Genomic DNA, 22,866 nt, shown 5'->3' on the forward strand with positions numbered 1-22,866 from the left:
AGCAGTATGATTGCTTGGATGACAAAACATCAGGATACAAGCTACAGAACACTGCTTCTGTTATGACCCAATTGGGTTAAGATGTACTACATACAGGTAGTATGGGGGGCATACCTGCAATCCCAGCTCTTAGGAGACAGAGGCAGGAAGGTAAGAAGTTGAAGTGCATCCTTAATTATATAGGGATTTGAGGCCAGCATTGGCTACATTATCTCCTGCCTCAACAACCCCCTCCAAGTAAGAAATAATTATAAGTGAGCCAGACATGTCATTCTAGTACCTAGGACATGGAACCAGTTGAATCAAGAGTTCAAAGCCAGCCTCTGCTATTTAGTGAGTTCAAGACCAACCTGAGATGCAAGAGATACTATCTTTAAAAGAGAGAAAAAGATAAAGAAATATAAATATGCCAAAAATATGAAAGAAAATGCCAAAAGTGATTTCCTCTAGAACAGTGGTTCTCAGCCTTCCGACTGCTGCAACCCTTTAATACAGTTCTTCTGGTTGTGAGGACCCACCCCAACCACAACATGATTTCTGTGGCTACTTAATATTACTACTGCTAGGATTCACAAAGTAAATATCTGTTTTCTGATGGCCTTAGATGATCTCTTTGAAGAAACTTCTACTCTCAAAGAGGTGGCAGCCCACAGGCTGAGAACCACTGCTCTAAAGTACGACCAACAGGAGGCAAGTAGCAGCAAATTGGTTTTAATATATCTTCTCCTATGGAAAACTGTCTACCATAAACACTGACGACCTCCTGTAACAAAACTCACTGAGAAATAGTGGGGCTACAATGTAGAGTCCCCTCCCCAACTCCCATATTAAAAATACAGCTACTAAACGACCCAGAAATGGCACCACCTTAGGGTATTTATCCAAAAGAACTGAAATCAATTTTTTAAAAAATATCTATGTTTTCATGTCTCTTGTACAATCTTTCAACATAGCTATGGGACCAGCTTCAAATTCGTTAACAGATAAGAATTTCAAAAAATTGCTATATTCATGGAATGAGATGAGAGGTGATTACGCTTTAACTTTTTTTTATTGTTTGTTTTGGGGGACAGGGTTTCTCTGTGTAGCCCTGGCTGTCCTGGAACTCACTCTGTAGACTAGAATGGCCTCAAACTCAGAGATATGCCTGCCTCTGGCTGGTGAGATATGATTAAGTTTTTTTTTAAAGATTTATTTATTTATTTTATTATATGTGAGTACACTGTAGCTGTCTTCAGACACCCCAGAAGAGGGCATCAGATCTCATTACAGATGGTTGTGAGCCACCATGTGGTTGCTGGGATTTGAACTTAGGACCTTGAAAGGAGCAGTCAGTGCTCTTAACCACTGAGCCATCTCTCCAGCCCATAATATAGCTTTTAAAAAAGGAAATGCTTGCTGGGCTATCATGGTGGTGCAAGCTTTTAATCTCCACATTCAAAAAGGCAGAGGCTGGTAGACCTGAGAGTTAGAGGCCAGCCTGAACTGCAAGGGAGTTCCAGGCAAGCCAGGGCTACATAGAGAGACCATGAATCAAAATAAATAAATGTTAAAAACCATGTGCACACATATGCACATATACACACACATGTTCACACACACACACATGCACATGAAATGCTATGACATGAAACACGAAAACCTTCTAGATATGCTATGAAAAAAGATAAGGGCAGAGTNAGGTGGCTGAGGTTGGGGCAGTGGTAAATGATCTGACAAGCAATGAATGAATATATACATTTTAGTTCTACAGGATAAGTTTTAGAAATCTGCTACACAGCACATGCATATAGCTGATACAATTGTTAGATGCACAAAAGACCCACAGAAATCTCATGTCCTTGTAAGACCAAGTTAAACACATAATTAAAAATTTTAAATATGTGTGTGTGTGTGTGTGCGTGCATCTGTTGTACAGANGTGCGTGTCGTCTGATTCTGCGGAGTTGGGAGTCACAGGTGACTGTAAGCTACCTAATGTCTGCTAGAAACAGAACTCAGGTCCTCTGCACAGGCTTCCATTGCTCTTCACCACTGAGTCAGCTTTTCCAACCGTTTATTTTTAAAATCTTGACAAAAAAAATTAAATTATGCAAGGAACATTGGTGCATACCTTTAATCGAAAGACTCTGGAGGCCGATCTCTGTGAGTTTGAGGCCAGCCTGGTTTGTGGTGCCAGTTCCAAACCAGCCAGACATGCACCGGGAGACCCTATCTCAAAAAGAAGTAATTAAGAAATGTAGTTGGCTAGCTGGCCTCCATCCGCCACTTTTGGGATCCACCTCAGACCCAAAGAAATTTGTTGATATCAGACATCAGACCAGGTAATACTGAACAGACTAGGTAATACTCAGTTATACAATACATATATAATCTCTGATTTAGTAAATCTGGGTTATCTTTTTCTTCTATCAAGAAAGAAAAACAGAAATGTCCCCATCCCTAGGGAATAGACAACATTTATTTTTGCTCTGGGAATGGTTTAATCTTTGATATTCAAGTATGTCCCACAGAATACCCCTCAACCATCTGGAGTTTTAGTTAATCACAATCAACTATGGTCTGAAGGTATGAAATGGAATATTCGAAGAGTCAACAGTTCCTAAGTTTATTTTATTTTATTTTATTTTATTTTATTTTATTTTATTTTATTTTATTTTATTTTAGAGTGTTAAGGTCCTTGTACAAGATAGGTGTGGGCTCTACTACAGGACTACACTCCAGGCCCATTTCCAAAGGTTTAAGTAGCACACTTTTGTGTGTACCAAGTCAGAATTCTGTGTTCTTCTGCTGCCCAACCTAGACTAGGGCTGGGCTGTCCCTCCGACCTGCATATCCACACTGCGTTCTGCCTGTTTGCTCTGGTGGTAGCTATCTTGGTTACTAAGCTGACAGCTTTATCGTTCACTGGTTGTGTCTCAGTAACCTTTATTTCACTTGAGAATGGCCCAGAGCACAAGAAAGGTGCACGGAGGTATTATAACACGAGACACAGAAAAATAAAATTAACTCTGGTGCTGGGGAGCATCCCATTATACACAAAGACCAGAATATACACAGTAATTAGAACTATCTGCCGTTTCAGGCACCCACTGCAGTTTGTGGGACGTAATTAAGCTGCTTGGATAATGTACTACAAAACCCATTTCATTTGTGAAGTGCTAACTGGGTAGAATGAGCATAAGGTAGCCACTACAANAAAACCCTGCTACGATGTATTCTTAGAAGATGTAAAATCTACAAGGATGTAGGATTCCACCAACGTTCTAATATTTTAGGAGGCCAGTGGTCAAGGGTGTGCTGGGAGATGCCTTACAAAATGCAAGAAACATGATTACACTTTTCATCATNTGCTATTAGGGAACAAACACTACTTGGTGATCACTCCAGGTCCAGCGGTAACAGTCTGCCCAGGAACAATGCTTCAACCTTTCTTTGTGCTCAGATTAGAAGACCTGGCTAAGTCTAAGAAAGGGTCGAGAAAGACCAAGGGGAAGCTGCAGGAGATTCTAGGCGAGGTGCCAATGGCTTTGCAAATTGGACTGCATGCCGCAAATCCTAAGAGCATGAAAAGCGACCACGGTAATGGCACGGGGAAATTTCAGAGTTTTATGAAACCACGGAGGGGTTCCCTAAGTGTGTGAACTGTGTCTGTGTAGTACTAAGNCGTGAAACATTGTTGACATGGGCATGTGGCACCCACGACTGGGACTAACACCTGGCTGACAGCCTCTAGCACTCTTGACCCGATGCACCTGTCAGATCAGGCTTCCTAGGGCACACCAGTCAGGCCATTTCTACGTAAGCAGTACTAGAGCACCCTAATGGCTAACCTGCTCAGACTGGCAGGCTTGCGTGCAGATGAGGTCTGTTCTCTCTGCGCCCCCCAAAGCATTCCTGTCTGCTGCTTTTCCCTTTCTTTGTATCTTTTCCTTAAAACTCTCTTGACTATTCAGTTTTTGAGTTTCATTTATCAGCTCTTACGTCATCTACATACACTATGTATGGATTTTATAAACAAGGCTGAGTGAGGGCTGTTGCTGCTTATTGAAGGAGCTGACTATAGGGAACTACCAAAACCAAAAGCAAACAAATCCCCCTGATCTGTCAAAGGTCATGCGTTTCTAATTAAGGTGACATCTACTCAATGTTTAGATTTGATGTTTTGGTACCGTTTCCTTATACCTGGGCATCTTACTATGAAGGGTGGCTTCCTATTTACAGGTTGGGTTGGACTAACTTCATGAGGCATCAACTCTTACTCCTCTTAGACTGTGCCAGAGTCTCAGTTTGTAGGTCATTCCATGAGACATTCAATCTGCTCATTCTTCAACAAATGTTTTATACAAAACAGGACCTAAAAGTTTTGCACTTTCTTGCAGAAATAATTTCAGTGCCATGATATTGCTGGCTTTGGGATACTTCTCATTGGACTGATAATGGCCTGCTACCTGAGGGGTACACTATATTGCTAAGAGTGACACTTTGTAGACCCGGTTGGCCTTGAACTCAGAAATCTGCCTGCCTCTGCCTCCCAAGTGCTGGGATTAAAGGCGTGCGCCACCACGCCTGGCTTACTTTCTTTTGAAATAAATGTTATGGAGACAAATGTGTCCAGAGGCTGTATAACCATTGCTAGGTGTGAAATCCGAGGCAGTATTCCTCAGAGATTACCATACAGCAACAATTAGTCAGCATGAGCACTGTGTGCAGAAAGGGACGGGAACCATCCAGGACTACTGTAGTGCTTGCCTACGTACCAAAGGAGTGCTCACTTCACTGCAAACAGCAGTTTGTTGGAAAGAATGGAAGGAACTCTGGCTGAGTCTAGAATCCTGGACTGAGGGGACTGACACATAAGACAGAGTGGGTACAAATGACAGCTGCTAAAAGAACAAATCACACTCCAACTTTATTTCCATTCAGTGTTTATTAAGAAAAAGAAAACCCACACTGAATGCAACAAGATATAAAGAACCGATTCTTTCTTATTCTGCATTCTTTTCCCCCTCTAAAAGGTGACAAAGATCTATCTTCATCCAGAACATCACTGGTTACATCGAGAGAACCTGGGGGAAAACCAAAATTCATCAATGGGGAAAACTGGAAAAAGAGAAAAGGACAAAAAGCCAACCAGCAATATCAATGTTACCATTCTTTGACTTGGATTAATCTTAGTTAAGATATTTGATGGTCATAATTTTTTAAAACTAGAATCACAGGTCGAATTATAGTATTTTTTAAAGAATGCTATTATAAATGAATGTATCGCTTCAAAAGGAAGCAAAATGAAAATTCTTACATGATAAAATTACTGAACGTGACCCAAAGCCAACATACTTTAATTCTTTAATAACTTTAATCTTACTCATGTCCTCTACGTTAAATTTTCATTACATGCACAATGAATTTTATTTCAGATTAATATTTAAGTTGGTCATCTTTTTCAGCCTTAAAATCTTTTTAACATTTCTATAGTTGGACAAACTGTTATTTTTCAACATTAGGACATCCGGACAGGCGGGTGTCCCACTACTGTGTTACTATTATTACTCATCCTGCTGACTCTACCTGTCCCTCTTAGTTTTAAAATCTTCCAAAGAAAAACCTTCAGAAGAGTTCATCACTGTGACAGACTGACTCATTTTCTAAAACAGGAATGGACTGTGCAACAGAGGCGGGCTTCATGGTATGAATGTGTTCTCTTCAACAGATAGTCTGCAGAGCATCTTTCCTTACTCANAAGATTTTGTTTTTACTCATGCATATGCATGTGGGTGTGTACGTATGAATGTAAGGCTGGTGAAGGCCCAAAGTTCAGTCTCTGCAGCCAGAGCTGCAGGAGCTTGTGAGCCACCTGAGTTTGCAAAGAACAGGAAGCACTTTCAACTGCTGAGCCAAGTCCAAGTGCACATAAACAACAGACACACATGCCAACAAGCAGAGGCATATGAGCAGTAAGCACACCAAGGTGGTTACCTATGGATTATTTTAGCGAACTTTCTGAAAAGACCCACCCAGGCTTACACTGGTTAGGTACAGCTCCCATTGCAGGGCATGTGTCTGGTAACTACAGATATTAAAGAATGCATGGTGAACAATGTAAACAACATTTTAAAATAGAAGAAAAACAGTGTTAGCTCTGTCTCTATACACTGGGAAGTCTTTTCCTAATTTAAATTATTGTGTCCTTTGTGCAAGTGCATCAAAGGCCAACTCTCTCCGAAGCTGCTTCTCTCCTCCCACCATGAGTTCTGGGGATGAAGCCCAAGTGCAGAGATGTTGCCTGGACTTGCCCAGGACTTAAGAAACCGCTTAGCATGTAAAAGTGCTGGAAGTGCAAACCTGAATAACATAAGTTTGAATCCAATACTACATTTGATAATGTAAAGGTCCATAGTAAAGTGTTTGTGGACCAATAACTCAATCTATTACAGAGCTTAGTAGGAGCCATTAACAATCACCTATCTCTGGATATTCTATTTCTAAGCATGTATATTTGAAAACAATTACTTCCATGTAACACCTAANAAATATGCTTCTGAGAAACATTTCCTGTTTGGGTGGGTCAATTGTTTTGGCCATTTATCTGTGCTGTTCAAAGTGTGCATGTCTGCACTCATTGGTAGAAAGCAAAGGATCAGGAATTTGAGGGCAGCCTGGGCTTTAAGACACTGATAAAAACAAGACGTCAAGAAAATGCAAATCAAAATGACCATGAGACTCCACTTTACACCAATCAGAATGGCTAAGATCAAAAACTCAGGTGACAGCACATGTTGGAGAGGCTGTGGAGAAAGATGACTATTCCTCCATTGCTGGTGGGATTGCAAATCGGTACAACCACTCTGGAAATCAATCTGGTGGCTCCTCAGAAAATTAAAAATAGATCTACCTGAAGACCCAGCTATACCACTCCTGTGCATATACTCAAAGATGCTCCACCATCCCACAGGGACTTGTGTTCTATTATGTTCATAGCAATTTATCAGTGATAGTCAGAAGCTAGAAACACAGATGTCCANCCAATGAATAATGCATACAGAAAATGTGGTTCATTTACACAATGGAATACTATTCATCTATTAAGAACGAGATCATCATGAGTTTTGTAGGCAAATGGATGGAGCTAGAAAATCTGAGTGAGGTAACACAGACCCAAAAGAACATGCATGGTGTGTACTCACTAATAAGTGGATAGTAGCCAAAAAATACTACAGAAGATCTAGGATACAATCCACAGAACTCAATAATCACTGGAGACAGNGGGGGGGGGNCTGGGTAGGAGGGAGGGGAAGGGGGGAAACATGATCAGGTAAAGAAAGAATGATAATGTACCAGTAAGGTCAGACTCAACCTGAAGCAGAAAATGACAGGCATCCAAGTTTTCACATCACCAGGATGTGACAATACAACTTACACAACAGGCAAATATTCCCTCTGGGTTGGAAATACCTTACCATTCAGTAAAGAGGCAGCCTTCCTGAGTCCAGTTTTCATCTGTGCTGCCCCTCGCTCCACTTGGTACGTCACATGCTATCTCTTCTCCTATGTAGGTTTAAGGTCAACAGCCATCAGTCTGAAGAATTCCTTTCTCTGCTGCCACCTACCAGTTTATCTCTCTGCTGCAGCAGAAGGGTATATAGAAAAAGCCCTTGCTTACTGTTCAAATCAAACAAAAGCTTTAGCATTACATTTTCACGNGTGAATCAACACTTTCATATCTTGCCCATCCCACCTCAATAATCAACAGAAAAAAACCCAGTCACAGAAAATCAAGTAAGTAACATATGGTCAGTGTTCATGCTAACCTAGGAAAATTAAAAATGGTAAGAAAGGAAGAGGAACGTCTGTCCACTNTGCAGTCATCGTCTCAGAGCCACCGTCTATTCTGCTGTTTCCTTCCTTACGTATTCCTAGGAACTATGGATAGATATATGATGGAAAATTTATCTAGGTAGTCTACAACTCCTACAAATTTCCTACAACTTCAAATTCAGAGACTGCCTAAAGAACACACACTATAAAGTATTTAAAGTAACTCTAGAAGCTAAGGGTATTGGGTGCTTTACCTGCTTTCAATGTTCTGGACTGCTTATTGCCCAATGGCTCTGAATACATTAAAGCACGAACTCATACGCCACCTACATTTAAAATAGGGTAGCATTTGTATGCCCAGATAAGCATTGGGTATTTTTTTGCAAAAGAGTTAATATTCAATAAGTCCCTTAAAAGGACTGACCATGAATGTATTTGCCTTAAACTATTTACAAACACAGCAAAACTCAGGGTAGGGAAAAACAAACGTGGTTCTAAGAAGACAGAATGATGTCTTCTGCCTTTAAAAATCTAATCCTCATTTCTATTGCCATTCTTTGCCACTGGAGTCTACACCTGAAATTTATTTGAAATTACACACTGAGGAACTATTCCAAGACTGACTAGCAATAATAATGGCTTGTTTTTCCACCCTCCCAAATAAATGTACAGACTTGCCAACTTAAAACAAGCAACACACTGACAGAAGCACCAAAAGCTGGTCAACAGCAGCACTGCAATGCCATAGCCTATACGTTCTCGTTCCTTCCCCCATCTCAAGCCCCACCCTTTTGACCTCTGCATATGGGATGAGCCTGAGCAGGAGAAGCTGGTGATGCCAGGACTGCGCCTTTCCCACGGATGCTCCTAGAGGCCTGCTGTGCTTCTGGGAACTGAGGCGCAGGGATGTCTGTCTGACTGAAACCTAAAACAACAACAGTTCACCCCACCCCTCATGTTCCCCAAACCCCATATTGCAGCCAGGTAAACATACTATATAAGGTCCACCTAGTAACTTTGAATACAATAAAATCTAAAGCAAGATTCCTTACAAGTCAGCAGTATTTAATNGGGCAGCAGAATGGAGGTTGTTTAAATAAACTCTGCACACCCGNTGCTATGCAAACATTGTAATGATGGCCATTCTCATCCAGAGAACAAGAGTCTCCTGAAGGACTCCTCAGAACACTTCATACATCCCTCAGGAATGCAGCTGGGATGGATTCCTTGACAAGTACATTTCAGTTCAGTTCAACAGATAGTTATCAAAAGANGCTAGAGGATGTCCCTATCTCATGTGTCAACTGAAGCACAGAATAGGCTAATGATCATTTATTACACACCTCTATTTAGGTGTAGAAAGCACCAAGGGCTAGGGTTTCTTATGAACTAGTGGTTTCTAAATGCTTACACTCTTTGTGTAAAACATAAGATAGTAGATAAAAAGGTGCTAGCTAATGTCTCTGAAATCCTCTATTATAGATTGCTGCCCCAAATGTAAAATACAAGGACTGGCTTTCAGAGTGAAAACCTTAGAAAGGACGGGAAAGGAGGAACCAGTAAGTAGACAGGGATAGACGAAAAGGGAAGAGATAACTAACAGAAGACTATCAGACTGTCCAACTATACCTCTATTCTGCCTCTAACTTTGCTTTATGACCCTGGCTAACAAATCTGGGTCACCATGCTGTGCTTCAGAAATATTCCTTTACATATTCAAATCTACAATGTGTATGCTTTAGAATCTGAGTCCATTCACATTTATCTCTGTAGGACTAGTGTATCGGGCCACAGCAATTACTTCTGTATACATTCAGTAATGTATACAGAGGTATGCATGATTAAAGTGCTTTCTACTGTGCTTCACAAATCCCTTGACCTCACTATGGCCAAATAAACACTACAGAGTATTTTAAAACCATATATAAACCTAAAACCTAATTTACCTTTACACACCTCTAGTTTTCCATACCTGTCAACTCCTAATTGATGTCTTTAAACTGTGAGCTCACTGTGTATTCGGAACACCAAGCCCTGAAAAAGCTTAAGCCAGAGTAGCACAATGGAAGAAACAAACAAACCCACAACAAAACAAAGCCAAAAAGTCACACTGGGAAAAACTTAATTATAGACATATATGCAAGGAATGGAGACTCTAAATGGCTGAACAAATTCCCACATCCTGAGTTCAGCCCAGCTGACTCAACCTTTTTTACCCCCAAGTCTTCATATTACTTGCTACCATATTTATGCATTTGTAAAAACCAAGATATGATAAACTAATGCTTGCAGATGTTACACAAAGAAAACATTTTTTTAAACTTTTTTTTTTAAAGTAAAATGTTAGCCTTCTGATAAAAATTAAGGAGGAATCAATTACCTGCCAGCAGGCTGGGCTGGGCACGGTCCGAGCCACTGCACTGAGCACGCACTGCGCAGCTGCGTTACTGGGGGAGGGGAAGTTTAGAAGGGCACTGACCCCAAAGCTCCCAAAACGTCTCACTCATCAGCAGGAAGGGGGAAGAAGGAAAGTATTTTCTCTGAGTATTTTTTGTTTGTTTGTATTTGTATATTTTGGCTCCTGAAAAGGCTGGCAAAGAACAGTAACAGTGCAAAATATTAGAATACTTCTTTAAAAAACAATTTTAAAAAATGTAAACATTAAGGAAATTTTAGAACCAAACTTTTGTTATCATAAAAAAAAATTCCCTAGAGTTAGGCAGCCACCCCAAAAGGCATGGCAAAGTGTACTGGGATAAAGGAAATAAAATACCACAGAAACCCCAAAACAAAATGAAAACATTTCAAATCTAATCTGGAAGACTAGATGATTCCAACAGCAGACTTCTGTCCATCACTAAAACATTCCAAGGCGCCTATATTATATTAAGTGAAATTTTTTTAAGAAACAAAGCAAAGCANTGAACCTGGTTATGAATCCTGCAATATATTACATTTTTAAAAATAATCCTAGCACAAGGAAAGTAAATTTTAAATAAAAGCCAACAAACAGACAAACAAACAGCAGCAGAGGTTACCTGTCTGAGCACCTACATGTTCTTAGGAGGGGATCGTGTCTCACCAGCCAAATAGCCCACAAACCTTCTCAAAAACAGCGAACCAGGAGAAAATATAACACAAGACTTGATTTCACAGTGTCTCTAACCCCCCAGCCCCACACTGGGGTCACTGAGTGAAGAGCATTTGGGTTTCCACTCTTCTCCTTCTTGGGTGAGATGATTGATGGTCAGGGACCTTTTCCAGTGCCTCCAATGCTTGTCTTAAAGTCTGATAAAGTGCTTGATGAAAGCAAGTCTCTTGCTGGATTTCTCTAACATNCCAAGTAGTTTCTTATTGATAGCATAGAGAAAGATTTCAAAGTTCATTGGAGAAAAGCCAGCAGAAATGAACAAAGTATCAAAAAAGCTTACTCAATTAGAAAGTTTAAGTGGCATAGTTCATAATGCATGGATCTATGAGTTCAATTCTCATCATAAGTAACATAAAAACAAAATCAGAATCATTAAAATACAATTAACGATTACAATTTTAACAGTGTACAAAAAATTTACAATAATTCAGATATTTGGCACGATTACACAAATTTGATACATTTTGTCACAGTAGTGATGAAGACTATATAAAAGTTATGAATATAAGTCAACTCTCACTTGTTTTGAGTTCTTCCAGAATGATCTGTTCTTATTGTTTACCTTAATTTGAGAGAATTTAAGATGAGCACCTTCCCTACTTACAGTCTGCGTGTGAGTGTGGCACCCGAGGGTGGCTGATGAGAGCTGCACTTCAACACAGTGGCTGTGTGACCAGGAGTGAAACTGCTGGGAAAGCATCTTAGAGCAATGCTTGCATTAAAAAAAAACTATAATTTTCCTGTTTCTTTATTACCCCACCATAAAAAAGTGAATTTTTCAACAAGTGAAGATGTTCTATTTGTTTTCAAATGCATGAACTTACATACATGTATATCATAATGTAAGTGTCAACCAGATGGTCTTAGGATCTGATTACACAGTTCATTTATTTGTCTATACCAAATAGCATGCACCCTGCAAAATATGATCATTGAGCAAAGTACCAAGTACTTTTATTCTGTTAGTGAAGCAGAGGTACGTATGACTCCCAAATAATCCTGTGCAAATCAGAACGTGCAGATGCAATTAAAGTGCCCTAAAGATAAACTCCTTGTGAGGCTTGAGGTGAGATGAGAAGAGTGCACCGGTCACAGGTACTATTCTAGTTGTCAATGAAACCTTTCACTCCACTTTAATACTTAATTCTATGGGGGAAAGCAAGTTTTATTACATTCNTTTTTTAAATGGGAGAACTATACAATTAAGCATGATCAGACCTCTGTTAGAGCTGGTTAATGCTGATGTTTTATTATTGCCTTGAAGTCTCCTTGAAGTAGTGTCCAAGAAATTAGGTTAAAGTCCATCTGAAGAAAAACAGCACTGGGAAGCAAGAAAAGCTTAGGGAAAAATTATGTTGACCCCTGAAGCATCTCCACTTCTTAACACATCTTCCAGACTCATCACTAGATTGTTTTATTCCTTGACTTAAAGGCTCATTTTATATGCAGTTTGGGGCTTTCATCAATTAAAAAAAGAAACAGAGTGGTCAGTACTGAATGAAGACTTAGGTGTGGGGCTATATGAGACTCAATACTTAAATAAATCCCCCCAAAAAACATCCACCCACCTCCCTCCAGATCTTTTAAGCATAAAGAAAATGCACAGCCATAACATTAAATAAAAGCCTGTAGCCTTGAATAAATCATACACCAAGCAATCTACAAAAACAAACACATACATACACACAAAAAAGCTTAAGGAACATCTACTTTCCTGTTGTCTTTAGGGGATAATCTCTATACTATCGAGGTCTAAGGCAATTCATCAGTAAAAAAACTGCTTCCCATCATGCCATTCACTAGAATNTATTCTGTTTGGTGTAAACAAAGAATAAAACATGTACACTTGCATGCNACATATATACTCCTTTCTAAAATGTGAAAAATGCAAACACAGAAAGCTAGCATTAAGAAATTGACTTGTCTTTTATATCCTTTAAATGAGAAAAAGAGGAAGGCAGGGAGACTTTTAAATGTGTATGTTTTGAGTGGTGTCTTGTTAACCAAAAGTAGCATTTTGTTTACTTTGGCCATTGTTAAAGATGCAGTCATAGAGCAAGGGTGTTACCAGCATGTATTAAAAATGCAACATTAACAGAGCATATATCCTTCAAAAAAAGACTAAAACACTAACAAATACAAGTCAATGCACAAACTTTTAACTAGTATAACTTTATCTACATTGAGTAAATGTTACTTTGTATACCAGACATTGCAATACTGTTCATTTCCCTTTCATCATGCAAACATGCCAATTTTGTTATTAAAAATCTTTATTGGATTATAGTCACATTACCCTCCCACCCAAATTAAGGGGAAAAAAACAAAGACAAACATGAAAATAAAGAAATTCCAGTCAGAGCCCCTTAGAGTTCATAAACAACTATGCGCTAAATGCTAGCTGAGAGAAACGGCACATTTCAGATTATTTAAAACACTTCTGTATTTTAAATGGATGTTTTCCTCTTTACAAATCTTGAAACTGAAGTCATGCTACTAAGTACTTGGATCAAAACCATTCTACATAAAAACAAAAGCAAGAGACCATGGGGAGAAAAAAAAAAAAAACCTCTCACGTTCCTCATGGCCTATGAGCAGGGTTTTCATTCGTAACTGAAAAGGTTACCATGAGAGCCTGCCATTTCTCTGTGTGTCACCTAGTATTCCTCTGTGAAATCCATAAATGAATCACTACCAGGGGCCTCATCTATTTTCCTTTCTTCTAACCAATCTTACTGTATCTGTAACTCAACCTTCTGAACATTCTCCATGAACAGCATTGCAAGTTGGTTAAAGGGAAGGGGTGGGGTGCAGGGAGACAGTTTTACAAGGGTTTTGTTGTTTAACTATTTACCAGTGGAGTCACTCCACCAGGAGTTTGATTTCATTGGCTAGCAGCTGGTTCATGTTGAACAGCCCCCCTGGGAGCTTGGTGAGCATCTCTCGCTCGGTGGTGCTTTCAGGGTCGCTATCAACAGAGCTGGAACTCGCGCTCATGTTGTCGACAGCAGCGCTGGCAGGGGGACCAAGCTCCGGCTCACTAGTCTCACTGGCAGTGGACACCACAGAGAGCAGGGACATGCGCCGGGTGAGCCGGCCAGCGGGCAGAAGGGAGGCAGCATAGTCTGCTATGATACCAGCTACATCTAGATTACAAGCCTTATCAAAGGCGATGAAACCTACATTTGCATTNGCCTCGCAGACACAGAAGGAGCCGTCATCTTTCATCAACAGGTCAATACCACACACATCCGTGCCCAGGATATTAGACACTTGGATAGCCAGCTGCTTCCCTTGTTCACTCAGTGAGCACATCATCCCCACGCCGCCTGGAAGGGAAGAGGTGGGAGTTTTAGAGGGGAAGCAATACAGTTCTAATGTTTTGCCCTATCAAGACTAGNTAATTATCAGACTACTAATGAACAGAGTCTATAGTGCTTACAACCTGCTCAGGTCTAGAGTGCAATGCCTGATATAATGGAAANACCAGAGTTGTTAAGATGTTATTTTACAATGCAAAAACAACCATTGTAGTTTCCAGTCCATAAATTCGAAACAGTGCCAGGACAGGATGGGGATTCCAGGAGGCTAAAGGAGAGAATGGCTATTTCTTGACTCCTATTGATTTAGCATAGTGTTTGTTTTTAGGAACACTTAGGAAGCAATATACATAGAGCTCTATTCACCTTACTTAAACCACTTGAACCCAAAGATATGGAAGGTTATATTAAAAAAAAACAAACAAAAAANCCCACAAAAAACCCTTTGTATAAAAATAGACCATCTAACTTAATNTAACAAGCCAATCATGTCTAGAGTACAATCCCAGTGGATCTGGGATTTGAGGTCGCCCTGGTCTAGAATACATTCCAGGCCAGCAAAGGCTTTATAGTATGACTGTCTTAAAATAATTTAATACACACATACTAGACAAAGTAGATTGGAGAGAAAGCTCAGCAGTTACGAGCACAGAAGAAATGAAGAGTTTGGGAGAGTGGTGTGTGCTAAAGAGACAGTCAGAAGCAAGTTCAACAACAACCTAGGCTACAGTAAACTCAAAGCCAGTGTCTCAGAACCCAACAGAGCTAAACAAGTACACTCAATGAAATCAAATACAAAACAAAAACAAAACCCCAAAACCTTAAAATCATAAAACAAAGTTGGAAATCTGGGAAATTGTACATAAGTATGTAAGCCATTGAATGAGGAGAGGGCACTGGAGAGATGGCTGGGGGGTGGCAGGACTAGTTGTTCTTACAAAGGACCTAGACCAGCATCCATATGGTAGCTTATCACTTGTAACTGCATTTCAAGGGGACCCAGTGCCCTTTTCATGCCTCATTATTTATGTGTNTGTGAACAAAAAGAAGAACATTTCTGGAAATTTTCTGTCTCCTGAGAGGCCCTTCCAGAGTCAGACATATAAGAGGCAGACACTCATAGTCAATCATTGGATTGATTACAGGGTATCCAACGGAGGCATTGGAGAAAGGACTGAAGGAGCTGAAGGGGTTTGCAAGCCCATATGAAGAACAATATCAACTAACCAGAGCTCCCAGGGACTAAATCACCAACCAAGGAGTGGGTACACATGGAGGGACCCATGGCTCCAGTTGTACATGTAGCAAAGGATACCATCAGTGGTAGAAGAAGCCTTTGATCCCATGAAGGCCCTATGCCCCAGTGTAGGGGAATTCGAGGGCAGGGAGGCAGGAGTAGGTGGTTAGGTGGAAGCACACCCTCATACAGCAGGAGGAGGGGGGACAGAATGGGGGAATTCTGGAGGGGAAATTGGGAAAGGGGAAAACATTTGAACATTTGAAATATAAATAAATAACATATCCAACTAAAAAGTTAAAAGCACCTGTTGCTTTTAAGGTGACAAAGAGACCAGTGGAAGAGAGGCAAGAAAAGCAAGAGTGGCTGAAGACTATGCTAAACATACAATATATAGAAGCATGAAAAACAAAAATGGAAAATTTAAGTTAGCACAAAATAGTAAATTCATGACCAGTGAAACCCAATTCACTAGCAATGATGCTAGACCTCTAATTCTCATGTGGAAAGCACACTCAATTATAAACCAACAGAAAGATGCTGCAGTATCTTTACCTAGGGAACAGTTGCTTTGCATCCTTCCATCTGTGGAACAACGCAGCATGGTGCCAACTACACGGCCGCCCACAACAATGACTCGTACATCCCTTCCATGAGACTCTTTAATGTATTTCTGGAACAAATATGGAGCTTCATGACGAATAAGGTGGCTTAGATCCGCTAAATGGTGTTTATCTCGTGCCAAGAAAACAGCTTTGCCTAAGATTTAAAAAGAATAAAAATTTACAATACATGCAAGTCATGAAACTGGGTCCCAATATACTCATTCAGAACCAATTATACTTATATGTTTTTATAGTATTCTTTGACTAAAGTGGTTTAGTTGGATCACTGAGATAATAGAGTTAAACTATGATTTTCCCCAAACAAACTTATGGTTAATCATTTACCTTAAGATTATAATGTAGAGGACCTGCACTGTATTCTCCAAAGGTTAGTCAATTTAGCTCATTCTTTAGCAAGCCCCTTTCCCCTGACTTATTTAACTATTACATATTAACAATCTATTACAACACAGTAACATAGCAATATCATAGATAAGTTGTTTCTTAATTGTCTAGTCTGGCCCATTGCTTTGTTTCTTTATGCCAGCAGAAGTAGCTCTTTTTAACATGTGGCTATAATTCTTCTCTGGGGGAACTGATTCTATGTTCCTTTTTGCTGACTCCTAACACTAAGTCGCAGACAGTACACAGCTTTTTTGTTTATTGAGCATTCATCATAGGAGGTCCCAGGTTCTTAACTATCTATCATATTAGAGAAGGCAGAGATAAACAACAAACGCCATGGCTTTAGCGGACTGAATATTGAACCACATGTCCCAGAGTCAAGGTATGCATCATATCCTTGTATTTACTATACTTTCTGCTTAAACCTCAACAGTACCTACCACAGCAATAGGAATCAGAAATAGACTAGAAATAGCTGCTGTCCCAAGCTCAAAGCCTCGCCTAGGAAAATACTCAGAGCAGAAAAGTGCAGTAAGTACAGCAGCATCGGATGGATCCATTGCTGATATGGAAAGAATGTCTAACAGTTGGGATAGGTAGAATGGCAATGTGGCATATATAAAAAGCTGGCACTTTTGGCACAAACATTAGATCTTTGGCCAACCTACTATCACAGTGCAAGTTTCTGAAGACCATATTCTTCAAAAACAATGTTAATATACTGATAAATATTGGGGGATTACAACCCAGAGAAAAGACCTAGTAAAACATCATTCTCAAAAGAATGACTCAAGAAAAATGCATTGCTAATAAAGTAGCACTCTGGGGCAGACAATAAAAACCTACTCCAAATATGGATGCTTGGGTCAAGCATTTATCAAAGTAATGGAAAAACGACTAATACAGAACACTGGTTTTTATACACTTTACACATCGCTGAGGCTGCTCTTCATGATGCATGTGGNAAAAAAAAGAGCACTCTTGACTGTTTCTGTGGGAGTTTGGAAACATAGGAAGCTATATGTTTATTACGCTAGCTCTAGAGATACAACATCAGGTTTCTGGCGGCAATGAAGACTGATATTCAAGTTTTCCAACTAGATAACCTGAGGGGTAGGGTTGATTCAATTATTTATTGTTGAAGAGTATTATTAACTTGGGACTTATTTATGTATGCTATAACACCTCTACCATAACCTCTAAACAGAAGCAGTCATCTTGCCAAATGCAAGTTTGGAGCAATTTCAAACTAAATACTATTACCACAAGTTTTACCCACCTCTATGGCCCCTTGTATTCTTCACTACCATTGGGAACTCCAGCACTTCTGCTTCATCAATCATCTTAGCAAAGTTTTCATGGCCACCTGGTTTGAGGGAAAAAAATTAATTGGCTAATAGTAAAAAAAAAAAAGGGGGGGACACCACTTTTAAGCACAACACAAGGAAAGTAGAGACTGGTGGCTAATTTCTGTTTTTCTTGAAGAAAATATGTATTACTATCTGTTGAAAAACTGCACTTTGGAGGATAGAGAGATGGCTCAATGAAAGCACTGACTACTCTTCCAGAAGACCTAGTTATTCCCCAGTGCCCACATGGCAGTTCTTAACTATTCAAAACTCCAGTTNTAGAGGANCTAATGTCCACTTCTGATCTCCACTGGCAGTGCTCACTTGGTGCATACATACATGCAAACAAAACACCCATACACAAAATAATAACTGCTATGTGTGTGTGTAAATTTATATAAATAAAACTATCCACACTATATCTTAAGTGTTTTCCTCTAGTGGTTGCATAGTTTCAGATCTTATACTGAGATTTTAATCGCCGGGTAGTAGTGGTGCACGCACACCTTTAATCCCAGCACTCAGGAGGCAGAGGCAGGCGAATTTCTGAGTTCGAGGCCAGCCTGGTCTACAGAGTGAGTTCCAGGACAGCCAGGGCTACACAGAGAAACCCTGTCTTGAAAAACCAAAAAGAAAAAGAAGAAGGAAAAGAAAAAAAAAAAGAAAGAAAAAAGAAAAAAGAGTTTTTAATCACTTCTGAAGTTACTTTTCTGCTGGGTGAGAATAGGGATTTAGTGTCCTCTACTGTGGCTACCCAGCTTCCCCAGGCTGTATCTATTTTTTACTGTAGAAAAAGTTTCACTAGTTGCCAAAGCTGGCCTAGAACTCACTCATAGTCCAAGCTGTGCTTAACAAATGTGTTTTTACCACCTCTATCTACCTCCTGAGTAGCTGGGATTACTGGCCTGTCCAACTTGAAATTTCCTTCACCATTATATGTCTAGTGAGCAGTTTTCTCCTTCCCAAACTAAAATGCCAAGAGCATTAGGAAATCAGCCTAGGAAATTAGGAAAATTAATGGTTCACACTAATTTTGTATTTTTGTGTAAATGCTAAAAGCAGTAACTGTATGGACACATGGGTATGGGATTCCGTTCTTTATAGTAAGACAAGGAATTCATTTTAAAACCTCACTAAATCATCAAGCATTCATTCTACTGAGCATTATTTGAAGAAATGCTTTTGTAGAAAATTATAGTGTATTTAATCTCAATCTAAGTTCAAGGCCAGTCTGGTTTACAGAGGCCAGGGTTACACAAAAAAAAACCCTGCCTCAAAAAAAGAAAGAAAGAAAGAAAGAAAGAAAGAAAGAAAGAAAGAAAGAAAGAAAGAAGAAAAGAAAAAGATACTTCTGTAGAAAGCTGGGTGACATGGCATGATCCAACTGTCGCAGCAGAGAAGCAGAGGCTGGAAGGCTTGAGGGAAGCCTGGCTCCAGAGCAGGCTCAAGGCCATCAGCCTTACACAAACACAATCAACAATCAACATGGTGATATCTATTAGCAGTGCCACTCAAATGTGCCTCTCTGATGTCTGCTGTGGGCAGGTGATCAAGTACAAACACCAATTCAGGCTTATTATGGCTGTGATATTTATATTTCACTTTAGTGATAAAGCACATCAATTTGACAGAGTTGAAGTGCTGCTTTAAAGCATACCGCCCATCTTTAATAAGGTCATCTTCTTAAATAGTATACAAATATTAAGCTATGAAAAACCCAAGGCCTATGGGGTATTTCTGACCTACTGCTTGATTTTACAATAAAGTTTTACTTGAACACAGAAGTACTCATTTGTTTAAGCACTGTAGCTAGCAGCTTTTACTAGTAGTGAAAGTACTAGTAGTGTCCCTACAAAGACTTTATAGAAAACTTGTGCTAAACCTTTTAAACCTCATGTCACAAAGCTAATCTTAAAATGTGATTAACAGAGCAGGAGAGACAGTTCACANTGGTTAAATTCCCAGCTCCCACATGACAGGCTCAAATTCCAGCTCTAGGAAACCCACAATGACCTCTTCTGGCTTCTATGGGCACTGCATGCATGTAGTACAAATGCATACNCGGAGNAGGCATTCACTCATAAGAAAACTTCTTGCTTCCGATGTTTCTGTGGCTTGCTTATAATCTAGGCTGGCCTAGAACTCAAATCTTCCTGCCTTTACCTCTTTACCACAACCATCTTGAAAGTTACTTCTATAAGATAAGCTCTTTCTGNTCCAATCATTTGTCTATTAGTTAAATATGGGATACTAAACACTTTTTTATTTGTTTCTATGTGTATGTGTGACACATGCACTAGTCCATGTGTATATCCTAGAAGGATGCTAGGGGGGGCTGGAGGATGGCTCAGGGGTTAAGAGCACTGACTGCTCTTCTGGAGGTCCTGAATTCAATTCCCAGCAACCACAACTGGTTATACGGAGATCTGATGCCCTCTTCTGGCATGCAGGTCTACATGCAGATAGAGCACTCATAACCATAAATCTTAAAAAAAAAAAAAAGTATGCCAGGTATCTTATTGTATCACTAGAATGTGCCTTATTCCCTGAGACAATGTCTCACTGAACCTGGAGCTAGACTGGTAGCCAGTGATCTCCTGTCCACCCTGCACAGCACTGAGGCTACAGGATACATGAACACATCCATCTTTCACAGAAATGCAGGCTATCTGAACTCGGGTTCTCATTGATAAAGTAAGCACTCTAACCTACAAAGCCATCTCTTCAGGCCCCCAAAAGATACATTCTTCTTATCTGTTAACTCACCGTAAGAAAAAGTATCTGGTAGAGGCACACCATGGCCAGCTAACTCTTGGAATGTCCAGAATTTATTAACACAGTTAAGGATGGCTTGAGGTCGGTTCATCAAACGGCATCCCATCTTCTCTAGGTGGCGCAAAACAGTAATATCACTGTCACTCTGCACCCACGGGGTTGGAACTCTCACTACCACCACCTGTGGGTAGGCAGAGATTAGCTCTCCACTGATCCGAAGACCTAAAAGAGAATAGTGAAGGAGTGTTATTAACAAAAGGACATGGTGGCTCAATCCTATAATCCACTCATGAGACTGCTGGGTCTCAGTCCAAGGCTAGGACTTTTTCTTTGCAAGTTCTTTACTATTTAAAACGTGAGAATATATTCAATGTAATTCCAACCCAAATCTCCATCTCATTCACAGAAGGAAAAAACTAGCCTCAAATTCTTATGAAACCACAAAGATCCCACACAACCAAAACAATAAACAAACCACAATGCTGGAGTGATTACCATTCTAGATCACAGTAATATGGTTACCAATGAGCATGATACTAGCAAAAAAATAAATAGTGCTGGGAAAACTGCATGTGCACATGCAGAAGAATGAAATTAGACCCCATCTAACACCTCACACAAAAACTAAGTCTAAATGGATCAAAGACCTAAGCCTGAACACTGAACTGCTTGCTAGAAGACACAGTATCCAGAGCCATATGGATATTTGGAAAGGACTATCTAAACAGTGCTCCATTTGCCCAAGAATTAAGACCAAGAACTGACAAGTAGGATGTCACAACTAAAGAAACAATCAACTTAAAGGAAGGGGGGATGTGCTGGAGAGATGTCTCAGAGGTTAAGAGAACTGACTGCTCTTCCAGAGATCCTGAGTTCAATTTCCAGCAACTACATGGTGGCTCACAACCATCTGTAATGGGATCCAATGCCCTTTTCAGGTGTGTCTGAAGATAGTGACAGTGTATTCACATACATAAAATAAATTCTTAAACAAAAAGAGACTGTCAGCTATGGACCACTGCATCCTGGCCACAGTTGAAAGCAGTCAGGGTAATTATTTAAAAGGAAAAAGAAAAAAAAAAAAGTGAAGAACCCCAAAGAATCTTGAGCTATACATTTATGACAAAGAAGTAATAATTAGAATATAAAAACAAAACAATGGGAAACAAAAAAAAACAAGTAACCTATCTGAAAAATGGGCCTGGGGACACTGAACTTGGCCATGGAAGCACATGCCTTTAATCGCAGTACTCAGGAGAGAGAGGCAGAAGCAGCTCTTGTGAGTTTGAAGCCAGTCTGGTCTACATAGCAATTTCCAGGACAGCACAAATAGAACAGCAAAAACAAAGTAAATGTTTATTATCCCAAATCAAAACTTTGTGATTCTTATCCCAGTCAAAATGGCAAAGAACAAATGCTGAGGGGTGAGGGGAAAGAAAGGAAGCCACTACTCTACTACAAAATGGTCTAAGCTCTCCTCCAGTATGGAGAATTCTCAAAAAGCTAACCATAGCTGGGCAGTGGTGGTGCATGCCTTTAATCCCAGCACTTGGGAGGAAGAGGCAGGCGGATTTCTGGGTTCGAGGCCAGCCTGGTCTACAGAGTGAGTTCCAGGACTGCCCTGGCTATACAGAGAAACCCCGTCTTCAAAAAAACCTAAAAAACAAAAATCAAAAAAACAAAACAAAAAAAGCTAACCATAAATCTGCCATCTGATCCACTCCACCCTCCTAACACCAGCTTAGCTATGTCCCTTGGCTCTAACAGTCAGAGAACAGAAACAGTCTGATGTCCCTCAAGAAACAAGTAGTTAGTGAGATGTGGTGCATATACATTGTGGAGTGCTGCTGGGCTACAAACACCCAAAAGTGAAAGCATGGACTCTGTGGGCAAATGGATGGAATTATAAGATATACTGAGAGAACACTGCATGTTCTCATAAGGGTCCTAGCCCTGCATCTTACTCTAGGAAATGTAACTACAAAAACCAGAAGTAAAAAGGAACCTCTGCCAAGGTGGAGGGTGAGGTAGGGGAGTAATAAAGGAGGGAATAGCAAAGTAGAGGTGACTGGATGGGGGATCAGGAAAGAGCGCNATGGGGACTCTAATTAGTAATGCCTAGAGGAGGAGGCAAAAGAGTAAAGATGTCTGAAAAGGCCATAAGGACTCACACTATTAATTACCTACTTAAGAAAAACCTACAGGGG

General features: G+C 40.0%; 1 protein-coding gene and 1 long non-coding RNA gene across 2 annotated transcripts in view; both read right to left on the reverse strand.

Moving 5' to 3' along the window:
- Positions 1-4,954: 4,954 nt before the first annotated feature.
- LOC110297082 lies at positions 4,955-8,738 on the reverse strand. The gene is made up of 3 exons (XR_003836982.1): positions 8,072-8,738; positions 7,460-7,624; positions 4,955-5,068 (listed from the first exon to the last, which is right to left on the reverse strand). It is a non-coding gene; the product is annotated as an uncharacterized LOC110297082 (long non-coding RNA).
- A 4,290-nt stretch (positions 8,739-13,028) lies between these two features.
- The window catches only part of Rimklb (ribosomal modification protein rimK like family member B), a 10,377-nt gene continuing 539 nt past the window's right edge, over positions 13,029-22,866 (reverse strand). Inside the window, exons 2-5 of the mRNA XM_021164870.2 lie at positions 20,651-20,881; positions 17,815-17,901; positions 16,081-16,284; positions 13,029-14,297 (exon numbers count right to left, since the gene is read on the reverse strand). Coding sequence (XP_021020529.1) covers positions 13,831-14,297; positions 16,081-16,284; positions 17,815-17,901; positions 20,651-20,881 — 989 coding nt within the window. The 3' untranslated portion in view covers positions 13,029-13,830. The remainder of the gene's footprint in view (positions 14,298-16,080; positions 16,285-17,814; positions 17,902-20,650; positions 20,882-22,866) is intronic.

The sequence above is a fragment of the Mus caroli genome, chromosome 6, assembly GCF_900094665.2.
Source record: "Mus caroli chromosome 6, CAROLI_EIJ_v1.1, whole genome shotgun sequence".
Lineage (NCBI taxonomy): Eukaryota > Metazoa > Chordata > Mammalia > Rodentia > Muridae > Mus > Mus caroli.